The sequence below is a fragment of the Meriones unguiculatus genome, chromosome 7 (genome assembly GCF_030254825.1).
Source record: "Meriones unguiculatus strain TT.TT164.6M chromosome 7, Bangor_MerUng_6.1, whole genome shotgun sequence".
NCBI lineage: Eukaryota > Metazoa > Chordata > Mammalia > Rodentia > Muridae > Meriones > Meriones unguiculatus.
The window spans coordinates 39,722,601-39,739,337 of NC_083355.1; the positions used below are offsets into that span (position 1 = coordinate 39,722,601).

Below are 16,737 nucleotides of genomic sequence, written 5' to 3' on the forward strand. Positions count from 1 at the left end.
TTTGTGGCCTGTGGGAGGCCTCACGCGTAAGAAATAAACAAAATCTACCTGAGAACTCACCTCCTATGAAAACGTTTTCATAGGAATACTGATTTACGAGTTTATGTTCATTTAGGTGTGGTATTTAGGAAAGCTTCCTATGATAGGGCTGGGGGTGTAGCTCAGTGGCAGAGGATGTGCTAGCACATTGGGGGCTCTGAGCTGGATCCCCAGCACTTCGAAAGAAAGAAAAAGAAAGAGAAAAAAAAAAAAGACAGGACAAAAAGAGAATTGAAACTGGGTGTGATAGAAAAAACACGTGAGTGTGAGTCAATTCATAGCCTGATTTCTGTTTCTAGGTCAACACATTAGCTGAGCACCTTGATCGCTGCTTTCCTGTAAAATGTATGCGTCTCCCTAACCCTTCCTCCGATCTAGAGCTGACGACTCTTCTGTGCTTGCATAATCTCCAGGATCTGACTGTACTGACTCCCCTGAGGATGAGGTTTCCGTCTTTGCTAGATCCAGCCCTGGGCCAGCGTGTACTGTCCTGCAGCTGCCTGTCCCTGCGGGTTGCTTGCTCACTGACAGCTCGAGCGGCAGTCAGGAGGCGGCACAACCTGCGATGGGAAAACAAGCATCCAAGATGAGAGATCACTCTAATGTCTGCCTTGTTGCCCCAAGGAGGATGTCTTAGCATCCAAATAGCCAGGGAGCTGTAATTTCTAATTTGCATGTAATAAAATTGGCTTTCATGTGTGAGGCTGGTATACAGGTCTGTTCTAGCTCCTTCGCCTTTCCATGTATGCTTCAGAATCAGCTTTTTGATATTTAACCAAAACAATTTGTCTGGGACTGTATTATATCTGTAGATCAATTTGTATAAAATTAGCATCTAAACAGTATTGAATTTTCCAGTCTCTTAATGTATTTTTCTCTTCATTTGTTTAGGGTCTTTTTCTTTCATTTGTATTCTAATTTGACTTTACCAGCAATTGATAGCTTTCAGTATATAGGTCCTACATACACTTTGTTAGATTTCTAAATATTTTAGCTTTTAAAAAGTCACTGTAGTGCTCGCTTCAGCAGTACATATACTAAAACTGGAGCGATACAGAGAAGATTAGCATGGCCCCTGCGCAAGGATGACACGCAAATTCATGAAGCGTTCCATATTTTAAAAAAAAGTCATTGTAGGTCTAGGCATTTTGTTTATTTGGTTTTTGTTATGTTTCATTTTTGTTTCATTGTGTATTTTCCAAATATGTTATTGGATTCAGTTTGCTAATGGTTTTATATCCAAGTTCATGGAGGATATCAATTTATTATTTCCTTATGCTATCTATTTATTTTTGATATCAGAATAACGATTCTTAAAATGAGTTAGATGTGGTTCCTTCTATTTTCTAGCAAAAATATGGAGAATTAGTGGTATTTCTTTAGATGTGTAGAACAATTCACTAATGAAATCATCTGGGCCTGGGATTTCTCTTTTGAAATCTTTCTAATTAGAGATTTAATTTCTTCAACAGATACAGATCAGTCAGTCTGTTTGGAAGAGAGAGCTTTCAAGGAACTGTTTGGTTTAAGTTGTTGACTATGCTGCTGGATATGAAGTTGTTCAAATATTCCCTTTTCCTAGTTAACATCTTTGTGGCCTGTGGTGCCAGCCCTCCTTGTATTCCTAGTTCTGGCAATAATGTCTCTCCATTCTTCTCTTAAGCTAGAAGCTTGTCAATTTTACTTTTTTTCTGAAAGAATCATTTTTGTTTTCTTGATTTCCAGTCATAATCATTTCTTACCCCTATTGTTTCCTTTTATCTCCTTATTCCATGAAACTTGGTAAAAGCAAAAGTCATCGGCATGGTTGCTATAACCTGATTTAGCTCATTCTTCGTAATGATTTCCTGATGGTTTTCTGTGTTTTGCCTCCTTGCAGTTGACTGGTCTAAGTGTCTCCAACGGAAAGGACCAACTTGTGGTGTTCCATACAAAAGACAACAAAGACCTCATTGTCTGCCTGTTTAGCAAACAGCCAACCCATGAAAGTCGAATTGGAGAACTTGTTGGAGTCCTGGTGAATCATTTCAAGAGGTAAAATTTTATCTTTGTAGCTAAAATATGAGTCTTAAATACATAAAATATTTAAGCATGCTTATCACTGAACTTGTTTTCTGCCAATGTGGATATGTTATAGTTTTCCTCCACAAGGACAAATTAAAGCATCCATTTCATAGAAGGTAAAATTAGCATCCAGCCTTATTTCAAGGCAAAGAATGGTCCTCTGCTTTTCTAGTATCTAGCTTTGCCAACAAGGAGAGATTCACTCATGGTTATTTCATTGCTGCCAATCCAAATGTAATAGAATTCAATCCAAACAATTGAAGGAATTACTTTATATTCTTATAGCCACTACTTTGCATTTATCCCCAAAAATCAGTTAATGTGTCTGCCATGACTATAAACAAATTAGAAAGCAGATTTAAGATAGCATGTAGATCCATAAAGGAATTTATGGAATTTATGAGGAAATTCCCAGGGCAGGAAAAATTGTTATAGAAACAACCATGACAGAAAACAGTATATTCTGAGAAAATCACTATAAAGCAGGATGATATCTTGGGGAAGGGACAGGGAGAGTTGGGGAAAATGATGTAAGAAATATAAGCTGAAGAGATGGGTCAGCTGTTAAGAGCACTGGCTACTCTTCCAGAGGACCCAAACAAAGGCTCACAACCATTTGTAACTCCAGTTCCAGGAGATCCAACACCTTCTTCCGTCCTCTGTGGGCATTGCATACATATGGTCCATAGACATACATGCAGGCAAGACACTCATGCACATACACATAAAATAATTTTTAAAAAATATGGATCTCCCACCCCAATGATAGGGAATATTCAGTAAATAATTTTAAGCAAGGGAATAGTTTGTCAGGTTATTTGTTGAAATATGGGAGATGGAGTTTTCTTTGTTGTAAGTGGCCACGGAGTGAGTGGGGCAGTACCCTCTCCTAAGTTTATGTTCTCATTGTGGTGTTCTGTCTTCCTCCAAACCCCACCCTATCTTGGTGTGAGAGCAAGATCACACACACACCACAAAATCAGTGTTGGCAAATGGTACAGGTGACAGTTTCTTTTCTTCCTGTAAGACATCCCCACATTCTCAGAAAAGCTCAAGTTCTACTGTCTTTACTTTTGCTGGTTAAGTATATGTAGTGTAATGTAAACAGTCTTGTTTTGTTTAGGACCAGGATGACTTCAAACTCACAGAGATCCACCTGCCCCTGGTCCTGAGTACACTGTTCTTTGTTATTTAACCTTGCATTCTAAATCAAAATGGCTCTTTATACATCTTATAAATTATGTTTAGTGGTCATCTGCCAGAAAAAAATAGATATATGGAATTGATAAATATATATATAATTATGTAATAATATATATGTTACATATATATATAAGCCTAGCAGTGTTGACACTCCTTTAATCCCAGCACTTAGAGTCAAAGGCAGGTATATCTCTGAGTTCAAGGCCAGCCTGGTTTACAGAACAAGTTCTAAGGGCTACACAGAGAAATCCTATCTCAAAAACCAAGTGTGTATGTGTGTGTATGTGTGTGAAGACTTTGTGATGGTCCATCCGTATTGACAGCTTGAGTGGGCTGAGAGATGCCCAAGACTTCAGTAAAGCACACTGCTGGTTGTCTGTGAGCATTCGCAGAGGCAGTTAACTTGTGTGTCAGTAGCTGAACAGGAAGGTCCTGGCCCTGAGCGTGGGTGGCACCATCCAGGAGGCTGGTGGCCCAGATGGATTCCCTGCATCTGCCAAGCAACTGTAAAGCTAAGAAGCATACAAAAGAGTTTAGAATGAAAGGTTATTGTGGAAGTCTGTGCAGTAAATGTTCCTAACTCACACAAACAGGCTTGTCTTCTTGTAAATGTTTACACATGACAAAATATGGACAATAGAAGGAATCATAGCTTGTCTCTTACTTGAAGACTTGTGGTAAAGAATACAGTTGGTTTTGCCTGAGGAACTGAAGTATTCCTGTTTCAGTGTGAGTTCTTGTTTAGTAAATTCCAATTGGCCTTAAAGGTCTTCTCCCCATGACAGAGCTGGAACCCATCTGTGATTCTCTTCTAACATGCAGATTGTTCCTAGGTGTGTGCCTCCTTCTTCTAACATAAGAGAGAATTTGCTGTTTCTTCAAAATTCCTAGATGTAAGAGAAGAAAGTTGACAAGATGATAAAACTTTTTTTTCCAGTTTATCCATTGTTTTTCTGTCTTATGAACTTAGAGATCAATTACCAGTAAGGTATTAATCTTCCTTTCCTAAAACCAAAAGAGCCAGCTTGAAATTTCAGCATAGAGTTATAATCATCAACCTGGTACTTATTTGATGAGGAAAAGTTAATTTTGTTTTATCTTTCTGGTCATTGTCCTTTATTGTCTTGTCTCTTCTCATTGGTGAGATCATCACAGTTCAGTGTGTTTTACAAGCATAGTGATGTTGCATGTAATCTTATTTGTCCCTATGTTAATGATGGAAATCCAGAGGGGAAAGGGGTTGGCTTCTCAACAACTCTATTTTCTGGATTTTTCCTAAGCACATTCAGAGAAGTTCTGTAGTCAGAAGTCAGAGGGAAAGCAGCTCAAAACTACACAACATGTAAGCCCATAGGCCAGAAAGGCTGTAACCTTGGAATACAGGGAGGCAAGTCCATTTGAAAGCTCCACTCTACCTATATACTCACCAGATTGAAGGAAAGCAGATTGCACAGAAAGCAGAGGTACTTCCAACAGAAGACAGCAGTGCTTTCTCATAAAAGGCAGTACTTACCAATAATGGGTAACACCCAAAATGAGGAAGCACAGGAATTGGCAAAGGGGAAAAACAAAAAACAGATTGATAGCTGCAGATCAGAGCCAGCTGACCAGAAGTGGCCACATGGCCACCACCCAGAAGGGCTGTGGCCTAAAACAGTTTCTTCTAAGTCCTACTGACCCCAGTGACAAAGAGCATACAAGCTGAAGAAAGGATGGTGTGTGCAGAGGACATTGCAGAGGCTGATGTGAGGCCCTAACCCAAATTGAAACCACAGCACAATTTAGCTGGGTAACTCCTTTCCCCAAGGGCTACCCTTTAGCAAGTAGCTAGGAGATAGCAAGAGAACCATGCAAAGAAAATAAGCAAAGGCAAATAGAGAAAGGGAGGAATATAGGAATAAGCTTTACATGTAAATAAAAAGCAGAAAAGGCTGGCTGTGGTGGTACATTCCTGTCATTTTGGCACTCACAACAGAGAGACAGGAGGATAAGAGTTTGAGAGCGCCAAATATATTTATATTATAGTATAGTATAGCATATTTATTATATTATTATTATATTCAAGCACCCAGGAGGCAGAGTCAGGTAGATGTCTATGAATTCAAGGCCAGCCTAGTGATCATAGCAAGTTCCTGACCAGCCAGAACTACACAGAGACCCTGTCTCCAAGAAGAAAAGGAAGGAAAAAAGGAAGGGGAAAAGAGAGGGCCAAAGTGGAGTGACAGGGACTAGATCTTTACACCACCATCTTAAACAACAATGGGGGGGAGGGGAAGAACATTTTCAAGACCTCCACATGAGGCAAGGACGGGCAGCGCTTGCTGAGAGGTGAAAATAAGCCCTACTAGGCAGAGCCACCAGACTAGCACAGGGGATGGAGGTAGAACACAGTGTTCTCCCTGAGGCTATGGGTTGCCTGAGGAGACTAGGCCAGCAAGTCTGAACATCAAAGTGCCAGAAAGAAGAAGCATCCAGAGATCCCTAGAGATCTCCTAAGATCCCTTTAAGCACTCCCAAAGAGCAAGTGTGTGATGAGGGGAACCCCACATCGAGCGAATGGTACCCAGGTGAGTATCAGGACAACAAAGGTCCTGTCAAGGCATATTGGGCATCCCCACATTCACAGGCATTTGTGTGAGGACTCTGGAAGATCTAGCCTCAGGAGGAGAAATTATAATTGGCCCTGGGAACAGTGCTTCTGTAGCAAATACTTTCTAGTAATCTTCAAAGCTAAGCCCACCTGCTTCCATAGACTATATCCTGGGGCAAATCTCATGGATATTTATAACAACACAAATTTCACAGCCAGTAAGGTAGAATTCACAATGTCTGACACCCAAAGATTACCAGGCATACAAATGGCAGGAATACACAACCCATTATTTCAAACATTTCTGGGTTAACTTGAGACAGAAGGCATAAAACATGGGCCATGTCAGTTCAGTACATTGATCTTCATCACCATCTTCCTGGGGGAGCTGAAGACATACAGTCCCTGGCACTTCCTTCCATGGGACTCTTCAAACTAACCACAGCTCAGTAGATAAGCCTCTTTCTCTCACCTCCCACACTGCTCACTCAACCTGTCCCTGCTATTCCTGCCTCCCTGAGCATGTACCGCCTGTGGCTCATACATTCTGAAGCATCTGAAGGAGTGAGTGAACCTGGGGATAGGTGGGGTTTACATGTGTTAAGCACAGGCTTTCCCACGGAGCTACCCCCCCCCCCCGCCCAGAAGACAGTCTTTAATAAAGTATTTCCCAAAAGGCAACACTCAGATTATTCAGAGCTAAGGATATAGTTCAGTAAAAAGGCACATGCCCAGCAAGCACAGGACCTCAGGTCCCAGATACACACATGCACCAAAAGAAGCTTATTTAATAGAAACCAGTGTGGCTCAAGGATAAATCATCAGAACAGCCAGGTGCAGTGGCACACACCTGTAATCCCAGCACTCGGGGGAGCAGAGGCAGGCGGATCTCTGTGAGTTCAAGGCCAGCCTGGTCTACAAAGTGAGTCCAGTATAGCCAAGGCTACACAGAAGAAAAACCCTGTCTCAAAAAGAATAAAACAAAACAAAACAAAAAACCATTAGAAGAGATGCCCCCCAGAAACATCTGACAGAACCGTGCCAGCTAGTCCAAGCTATACTCCACAGATGAGAGCTGTCCACAGCCAGATGTGTTTGGGATATGCCAGTGAAGTCGTCAGGTTTGCCTCCCGCAGTCCTTCCTAGTGCCTTTGTTTTCACATAAAAACCAGGAGGACAACAAGAGCACTCTCTGCTGACACAAAGCCATTTCTAAAGTCGGTGCAGCATGATGTGTGTGGCCAGCTGCCATTCGTGTGGACACAGATATCTCCTTAGAGAGACAACTGGAAGCTGGATATGGCACCTCATGCCTATTATCCCCGTATGTGAGGCACCCCTCCTCCGCCTCCTCCTCCTCCATATCTGTGTTATAGATGCCTTTTGTTGCAGTGTCTTTGTCTTAACTTGTGGTGATATGCTCCATGCATCTTGACTTTTTCCTACTAAGACAACATACAGTTACAGGTACAGGTAGACATAGACACACAGAACTATCCAGAAAGCTGTGCAGGAAACAGGCAACTGCCTCTGGAGAAGGAACATCTCAACCCTGGGAGAAAAGTGGCATGGAGGCTGCTTGCTCACTGTCAATCTTTTGCAGTAAATATGTTATCAAACTGTTTCACTTGTATAGATGGCAGCATGTTTTTAGTATTTTATATACATGGCTCTGAATCCCTTCATATGTTTCTTTTCCTGATTAGAAGTGTAGAACAAAAGAACTCTCTAAGCAAGTGGTGTGTTTTGTGATATTTCTGTATCTTGATCCTTTTAGTGTTAATGCTGTTCCCAGTCTCCCATCTAACAGGGACATGGGAGGCTGCACTTTCTGAGGCTGCAGAGGCAAGATCGACCACACCAGTCTGCTCACAGGCATTAGAAATGGTGAACCTGCCTCTTAGTGTGCATTTCACTCAGCAGTAACTACCTGCCAGTAGTTAGGATTCTGCTCATCAGTAAACAGATGGTGTCATGTTGGCCTTCCTAACAAAGAAGTCACCAAAAACTGCAATATTAAGCTGTCAAAGGACCCATCTGCCCTAAGCAGCTGTCCAGGCATTTGCCTGTTGGAATGCTGGAAACCTCAGGATAGCCCCAATCTCCAGCGTGGAAATTTCCTTTTTCCTGTTCTGTGTCTACGGTGAAAGCAGAAGTTAGTGCCATCTGCTGCCTTACTTCTCACAAGCAGTATCTGTAATATGTGCTTTAATAAAGGGACACTGTTGCTGAATTTATCTGAACATTTGACCTGCTTCTCAGGTGTTCTCTCTCTCTCTTCCTCTCCCTCTCTCTCTCTCTCCCTCCCTCCCTTTAACAGTCCATTAGAACTGTAAGCAGACTGTCACTTCCCAGGTAGGATAGGTGAATGGCCAAGAGAGAAGCAGCCTTCTGACCATGGTGGAGGAAACAGAGAAGAAAGTCACATCTGGGGTCTCAGCTCCTGACCTTCACTCCATCCACTTCCTCTTCCCAGCCCCTTCCAGCTATTCCCTGTGCCTCCCTCGTCCTTGGGAAACACTTTCATGACCCTTGACAGGCATTTCTAAACTGCTTCCCCCAAGTGCCCAGCAGTGTAATTTATATCTCAGCTAAAAATAATAAACAATAGAATAATAATAAAAAGCAGAATAAACACAGTTGGAAATAACCAGATTGCCAGTCAAAGATTCTTTGATTTTTTTTTTTTTTTTTGAGACAGGGTCTCACTATGTAGCTCTAGTTCTCCTAAAACTCACTGTGCCTAGTTTTTTGTTCATTAATTTTGACCCATTTCAGTGGAGTATATGAGTACTTCCTCTCCTCCCCCACTCAGGGTCTTGCCATGTAGCCAGTAGAAATGGACATGGACACTGGGAAAAAGTGAAACTTTCCTTGGTGTATAAACTGGAACTACTCATCAAACATTGACCCAGTGACAGAGATGGCCTCCCCCTCCCCTGCTGGTTACCCCGCAGGCCTTCCCTAACTGCCATATAGGGAGCAGCCCTTCCCCAACCCCTCCGTCTTCTCCCTGTGTTGCTTGATTTCTCCTCGCACGCACACACTCTCATCTGCATGACTCAGCACACCTTCTCTGTGTGTGTTTATTGCACATACTCTGGCTGACAGTGAGTCCATGGAACAGAGGCTTTGTCTCTCTTCTTACAGCAGTCCCCAGGTTTCAAGCAGAGCCTGGCATGTGGAAGGTCCTCTGTCAATACTAGTTGGATGCTTTAGGTAGTTAACTGCATGGATGAGGGCCAGCTGGCAGCAGGATGCCTCTGGCCCTACCAGAAGATGGTCACCCAGCCTTTTTCCTATGTGAAAGACAGGAAGAACCCTTTTACAGTGCCCTCCCCTTTGTGAATACCTCTTTCCTTGTACTAGTCACAGTAATGCTCTAAGTAACGCAATGTATCCGGGGACCAAGTGATTAAGGTATTTCAAGATATAAAGTCACCAGCTAAAAAGTTTATGAGCTGGAAGAGCCACGGTATGCAATGTGCTGAGGGTTGCAGCTTCTTGTTCACTTTTCTTTAACAGCTAAACAACTAGAAATAATTTCAGACTCTCCTTGTCAGTGAGCTGACAAGGAAGCAGGATGTAGAGGTTCCTGCTCGGATCAGCAGTTTCTTAATAAGTAAAAGATGTGGAAGCCACAACTGGCGGCTGTGCCCATGAGCCAGCTCCCCGGCGTGAAAGCTGAGCCGAAGATCCTAATTACAAACAGGTGGACTGGGAAAAAGAACCCAAAAGGTTCCATGTGCTCCCTTTCATGTGAGGACCCCAGGACTGAAGATGTCTTCCTAGTTGTGGAGCCTATAATGATAGATAGTAACAGCAGGAAAGATGCGAATAAGAGCGAAAAGAAAGGCCTATTTCTGAAAGAAATTATAACAGGAAACTCATATTATAGAAACTATCTGCCTCAAGAAAATATAAGACATTTGGAGATGCATGAAAGCGCTAGCTGAGAAACAGCTAAAAATGTTCAGGTGTTCAAGTGAAGCCAAAGAAGATTTCAAGGCGTTAAGTTGGTGTTAAAGTATGAAAACAGCAGTTGATGTTGTAGATAATAGATTTGAAAAACAATAAGGCAGTATACCAGAGAGAACAATGACTTATGTTTTTCTAATTATGTGGTATGGGGGGGGGGGTGTTGCAGGTGCCAGGGGAGGCCAGAGACATCAAATGCCCTGGAGCGAGAGTTTACAGGCAACTCTGAGCCACCTGATATAAATGTTAGGAACAGACCTTGAGTCCCCCCACGAAAGCAGCAAGTGCTTTAACTACTGAGCCATCTCTCCAGCCCCAAAAGTAATGCTTTAGAAAATGTCAGAGAGGGCTGAGAACAAAAGCATTGAATTCAAATGACAGGTGTACTTGAAAAAGACATTACAGAGCAAAAGTGATTCTGGATTCTCATGGATTTAACTATATGTATTTAATTTTAACATCTCTGAAATCTAGATGGGACTTATAATTGGCAGGTTGCCATAGCTACAACAGGCAACATTTTAGCAATATATGAAAGAAAATATCTTACAGGAAGGCATCATGTTCTGTAAAACATGGTCATTTAAAACTCTAAAAAGAAAACTTTTCTATACTGCAAATATTTTATGTGGAGGTCTAGCGAATGGCTGTGTGTTACCATGATGGTGTGTGTGTGTGTGCGTGTGCGTGTGTGTGTGTGTGTGTGTGTGTGTGTGTACAACCTAGGAATGAGGAGAGGAGAGATTCACCTACAAAGGACAAAAAATAGGATTGCTTTCAGGGCAGCAGTAAATGTCCCAATAACCTGGAATGATACCTTCAGTCTTTTGAGAGGGAATGGTGAGGACTCAGCATTTTTATGCCCAACCAAGTTGTCATTTGTGCTTAGCAGTCAGACACCTCAGGAAGCATCTTCCCTCCTGGCAGCCCTCCACAAAGGGACAACTGTGATCAGGAATTCAAAGCCTGTCACAGCCTCTGTCTGTCATCTGTTTACCATCATCACTGTCCCCAAGTAGCTCGTTCCATATGACTGGAAATGTAGAACGGGCATAATCCAGGGACTGTTGTCCAGGAATCCCAGGTCCCACCATCCCAGTAGCCAGAGCACTGAGATTGTCACGGCATGGGTCGGACACCTACCCAATGGCAGTCACTCTGACCAGAGAAGTGGGTGTTTCTCAAAATGTCATAATCTCCAAGGCAGGAGGGATCACTTTTGGGAGAGGATGAGATATATCCAGGTAGGAGTTCTTGGGGGTGAAGCATGCGAAGCTGTTCTTCCCTATGGAAAGCACAGTGAGCCAGGGAGATGGCTTACTAGATAAAGTGCCTGCTGCGCAAGCATGAGGACCTGGCTTCTGATCCCTGCTGTGCAAGCATGAGGACCTGGCTTCTGATCCCCGCCAAGCCTGCTGCGCAAGCATGAGGACCTGGCTTCTGATCCCCGCCAAGCAAGCACTGAAGCACGTGCCGGAGGATGGAGATGGCCAGATCCCCCTGACTTGCTGGCCAGCCAGCAAGCTCCAGGTTCGTTGAGAGGTCCTGTCTCAGAGAACAAGGTGGAAGACAGCAGAAGACAAACCTGACCTCAACCTCTAGCCTCAAAATGTGTGCATCCAGGCAAGCATACCTGCACACCCATACCTACACTACATATTCCACACAGATACACACAAAGTAAAAATGAGCCTAGTCGGGAAACACAAAATGATATAGCACTATGAGAATATTGAAGCTATATGAAAGTCCATCTTGATAAACATGGTTAAATAGATTATGGTATTTCCATGCAGTTAAACAGCATGCATTCATTATGAGAAAGTAAGGACAAGCTTCCTCTGTGTGTCAAGGGGCTCCCTAAAGTCCTCTGCACTGGCATTGCTTGAGGGTACTTGCTTAAAAGCCACATTGTAGGCCCCAGCACAGGCTGCTAAATCATCTATCTCCTCCAGGAATCTAAATCTCTGCATACAACAAAGTGTGTGAGATGTTGGTGTCATTGCTGACAGAAAGGGATCCAGCTGAGCACATCAGATTTCAACATGGCCAATTTGCTGAAGCCACTGTTAACAAAAGTAGTTGTTTGGGGGTGGTTGTTGTTTTGTTTGTGTTGGGTTGGTTAATTTGGTTTGGTTTGGTTTGGTCTGGTCTTTCTGTGTTGCCCTGGTTGTGGTGGAACTTGCTCTGTAGACCAGGCTGGCCTCAGACATACACAGATCCTCTGCCTCCCAAATGCCGAGATTAAAGGTGTGCTACCACGCCCAACCAAAAATAGTTTCCTTGTTTGTTTGTTTTAATGAAACCACCAAATCTCAAGTTTTAAAAGTAATTTTCAAGTAAAATACAAAGTAAATATCCCCTAATCTGCTGTAAAGAGAGGCCAGGGGAAGGTTTAGAGGAAGAGGGGGTAGAGGGTAACAGATTAGAAATGCTATTAGGCAGAGGAAGCACACACACCAGGCTGTCCGTGACATCTGCCCATCCTGGAAGGATAGTGTCAGTCATCCTAAGCAATGGTTTTTAGTTACTCAAAGAAATTTGCAGCGCCACCCCCCCCCCCGACTTTCCCAGATAGGAAGCTCCATGTGCAAATAGCAGGCTTTCACATAACAAACTCAAGCTATTTATACATATGTTCAGAGCCATCTGTGGTAACGAGAGCACAGAGAGAACTTTTAAAGGTTTTCTGTGTGACTAAGCCAGGGCCCAAATCAAACAGGAGTTCAGGCCGTCTCTTGGGAACACCATGCCAGCTCTGCTTCTCTCCCTCTGTACTCTGCCCGCAGACCCTGTGCCACCACCTTCTGAAAGAGAGCTCCCTCTAGGGTGCAGGGTACACAGGCTTCCTCCTTTGTGCCTGTCTTTATGATGGAGGCTTTCTAAGAGCATTTTTGTGCAGATCAAAGCTATTTATTTGCTTTGTGACGTGTCCATCATTGCCTTTCATGTTGAAAGAATAAATCCCAAAGTACATCTTTTCAGCCTCTCCACAGGTAGGTAATGTACAGTTAGAATAGTCATATTAGTTTTTGAAAAACCATAGCACTGAACTTTACAATGTAGGTCAAAATGGAGATACTGAGGTATTCCCAAATTCACCAGATAATTAGTGGATAATACCTTGGTTTGTGCTGTTTGATTTTTTTTTTTTCTAACATGAATGTCCACTATAACTCTAATGGGATTTTTAAAAGCTTTCTTAATGTGTTTATTTCAGGTCCTGTGAGCTATGTTGGGATCAGGTCTTATGTAACCGTAACACACGTAATCAAGTGCTTTATCTGCAGCAAACACCATTGCATTCTCACTCCATCACTCAGCAGGCATTTACAGAACACCCACCACTAGACGCTGGGTTGTGAGAGGAGGGGACCATAAAGATGGACTACTCAAGCCCACCTTTTAAAACAGCTCTCAATCTCATGAGAAATACTTCAGGGGCATGGCCAGCTGCAGGTGGGTTAAGATTTTCCCCCAGAGAAGGAAACAGAATGAAAAGTCTTGGTGGAGGTTAATATCTTAGTACATTTGGAGACCTGGTGATTGGAAGGAATCAAAGAAATAAGAATGGAAAAAATGAGACAGTGCTTATATCTATGCTTTTCAACTTTCTCATATAAATAATGGAGAGACTTGAAGGAGGCTGAAGGATCAGCAGTTAAGAGCATTTGTTGCTCTTACAGGGGACCTGGGTTCAATTCCCAGCATGCACATGGTGGCTAACAACCAACTGTAGCTCTAGTTTCAAGGGATCAGACATTGTCCGCCGGTCTCTGTAGTCACTCCACACATGTGGTACACAGACATACATTCAAACAAAACACCCATGCACATAAAATAAAAATAAGCACATCTTTAATTCATATATATTGAACATGAGAGGAAGCCTAATGACACAGATATCCCAATGCGCTACTTGAAAATCAAAGCGCTGTCCACATAAGGAAAGTGGAAAATTAGAGAACACTAGAACACTAGTTGGTGTGTGTAAATGTGTGTGTGTGTGTGTGTGTGTGTGTGTGTGTGTGTGTACACGCCCATAAATCAAAAAGGAAGAATCACCCCATAAAACACTAGCATGGGTAGAGGCTGGAAAGACAGATGACCCCTCAGTATTAAAACCAGAAAGTCACACAGTGATGGCAGTGTAATAAAATACCCTCACCTTTGAACCTTCTTTGCTGTCCACTATGTTAACTAGCCCTATATAGGTATAAGTATTAGCAGTAAAAGTTCCAAAAAATGAAAAGACCTAGATGTTTGCCTTCAGGACCAGCAAGGACGCAAGAAGGTAAAAAGCCTTCAGCGAACCCTATAGCCATCTTTAAGAATAAAAGACAACACCCCTCCCTCCCCCCTCCCCAGCCCATAGAGTAAAATATTCTAATTATAGGGCAAGGAAAGCTTGAGGGTGGGAGTGTTTGACTTTTGGTCTGTCCAGCAATGCTTTCTTCTAGAACTTTCCCTGTGATACATCTGTGTGACTCTACCAATGGCTCCACATTCTTGCCTTGCCTAATCCTTAAGATGAGCTGAATACTACAGGGATGACACCTGACCCAAGCTGAACCACTTACTTGTCGCGTCCTTGGGGTCTTTAGGTCAGAGAAGATGTCTAGGTCATGGCTTAGGGCATGCCTAAGGTGGAAGCATAGTGCTGTAGCTGAGTGTGCTTCCAAACATACAGAACAGCTCTCCTGAGAGGGAGCAACAGCCAGCACAGGAGACCACAGAGGCAGAAACCTGAAGTGAAGCTGGACCTGACTCCCTGAGCCCACATTAGCTACACGCACGGTGAATGGGGAAGGGGAAGGCCGTGTTGCAGTCTTCAGAGTGAATGTTGTACTTGATTTAAGAGCTTGCACAATCTGAAGTGGGGCTGTTTGACAAAAACACAGTTTACCAATGCATTACACACAGTTGATAATGTACTGTATACTTGAAAATTGACGAAGGTTAAATTTATACATATTTTCACCTTAACAGCATTTTAAGGAATGTTCAATTTAGAAAGAACTAGACTTTTTAATTAATTTAGCCTTTTAAGGAATCATATCTGAAAAGTATTTTATGTGCATATTTGTGTCTGTAATTTATTTAGAATGGTCAGGGAAGGGCATCCTTCTAGGAAATGGTTCCATACAGGTGACATGCTTTCAAGGCACAGAATCCACATAGCCTTATCCAAAGAGCAGTGGTAGACACTGGGATATGTTTACCAAAAGCATTGACCTACATTCTAGGTCGTACAGATCCCTAGCCTAGAAACTGGCATTTTATGCTTTCTAAACTAAATTTGAAACTGTAAAACAGTAGGGAAAGTCCACAGGTGTTCACATTCACTATGGAATGTTTAGTTCAGCTGAATTTTAAAATCTTTTTAGTCATTACCTATTTAATATTTGGTATTTATCACATCTGCCAGATAAATATTTCATCTAACTTATTTACTAAATTTACCTATTTACCAAAAAGCATCTCTTTTGACAGGTTTGCAACTTTTTAATTTGTAAAGTGACAATTAATAGCTTTGGAATTTTTTTGTTTGTTTTATTGGGTTTTCAAGATAGGATTTGTCCTGGTTGTCCTGGAATTCCATGTGTACAGCAGGCTGGCCTTGAACTCACCTGCCGCTTCCTTCCCCAGTGCTGGAGTTAAAGGCATGTGCCACCATACCCAGCTAGGATATTTCTACAGAGTTCTAAGTGACCAGTTCTCATGTATTCTTTTTATTTTATTTTATTTTTTACAATTTATTCATTATATATCCTGATTAAAGCTCCCTCCCTCAACTCTTCCCAGTCCTACCCTCCCTCCCTCTTCCCCCCATCTACTTCCCCTAGTCCCCTGAAAGGGGAAGTTCTCCTCCTTTGCCATCTGCCCATAGCTTGTCAAGTCTCATCAGGACTGCCTGGATCCTCTTCCTCTGTGGCCTGGTAAGGCTGCATCGCCAGGGGCCACTGATCAAAGAGCAGACAACCGAGTTCAGTAGTTTAAAACAGCCTATTCCAGGCCTTGATGCTCCAACTGGAAGTAGCCAAAACAGGTGACAAGGAGAGAAAGAGAAGAGTGTGTATGCCAGCTGCCAAGTACACTGGGGAGGGGACCGAGGGGTGGCAGGAGTAAGAGATCAAGAAAAAACTGAGCTGAAGGGGAGTAAGAGTCTGAAGGCCCAAAAACACGGTATTCAAAGCCTAGCTCTGACAATGCACCAAACAGAAACCACTTTGATAAGTATGCAAATTTGGTAAATTTGGCGAACTGGTCATTCAACAGATTGAAAGTTTGATGCATTTGCCATTTGGCAAGTGTCTTTTCATTTATGAATGGGATTCTGTCACCTAGATCCAAGAAAATCCTAAGCTAACGAGTCTTGGGAAAATGATAACAAAAGTGAAGAAGCAGTGTTGCTTGTAGAATGGGGTGGGAAGACATCCCCTCAGAGCCAATGGTGCCACGTAAAGGTATCATCTTATCCGCTAAGATAAGTTTGTGAACAAACACAAAGGGGAATGTGAAGCCCAGCTAGGAAAAACAAGGACAGCTGGGTGCTTTATTAGTTCAGACGTCCAGGCCAGATGACTCACATCCAGAGAACACAGGGAGACATGTCCAGCTGGACCTCCACCTTCAGAAACTGATCAGCAGTGTGGAAGCAATGGGCCCAGATAATGAGGGCAGCTGAAGAGGTGCCTGGTTTTACAAGTGTGAACAAAGATCCCAAAATGACAAGTTAATTAAATTAGCCGGATATGGTAGCATATACTCGAAAGGCTGACGCAGGAGGATCATGAGTTATACAGAGGTCAGGCCGTATCACATAATAAGTTTCAATGTATGTAGCAGGACCTTGTCTCAAA

At 42.7% G+C, this 16,737-nt stretch overlaps 1 protein-coding gene and 1 non-coding gene across 3 annotated transcripts in view; both read left to right on the forward strand.

Annotated features, from left to right (window-relative positions):
• The window catches only part of Myo1d (myosin ID), a 301,477-nt gene that overhangs the window by 219,787 nt on the left and 64,953 nt on the right, over positions 1-16,737 (forward strand). Inside the window, exons 21-22 of one of the 2 annotated variants that reach the window (XM_060387163.1) lie at positions 1,919-2,073; positions 8,217-8,493. In XM_060387163.1, the coding sequence (XP_060243146.1) occupies positions 1,919-2,073; positions 8,217-8,232 (171 nt within the window). In that variant the 3' untranslated portion in view covers positions 8,233-8,493. Of the gene's footprint in view, positions 1-1,918; positions 2,074-8,216; positions 8,494-16,737 lie in introns of those variants that run through there. The other variant, XM_060387162.1, reaches the window with a different exon arrangement.
• LOC132655474 (U6 spliceosomal RNA) lies at positions 1,053-1,159 on the forward strand. The gene has a single exon (XR_009593282.1). It is a non-coding gene; the product is annotated as a U6 spliceosomal RNA (small nuclear RNA).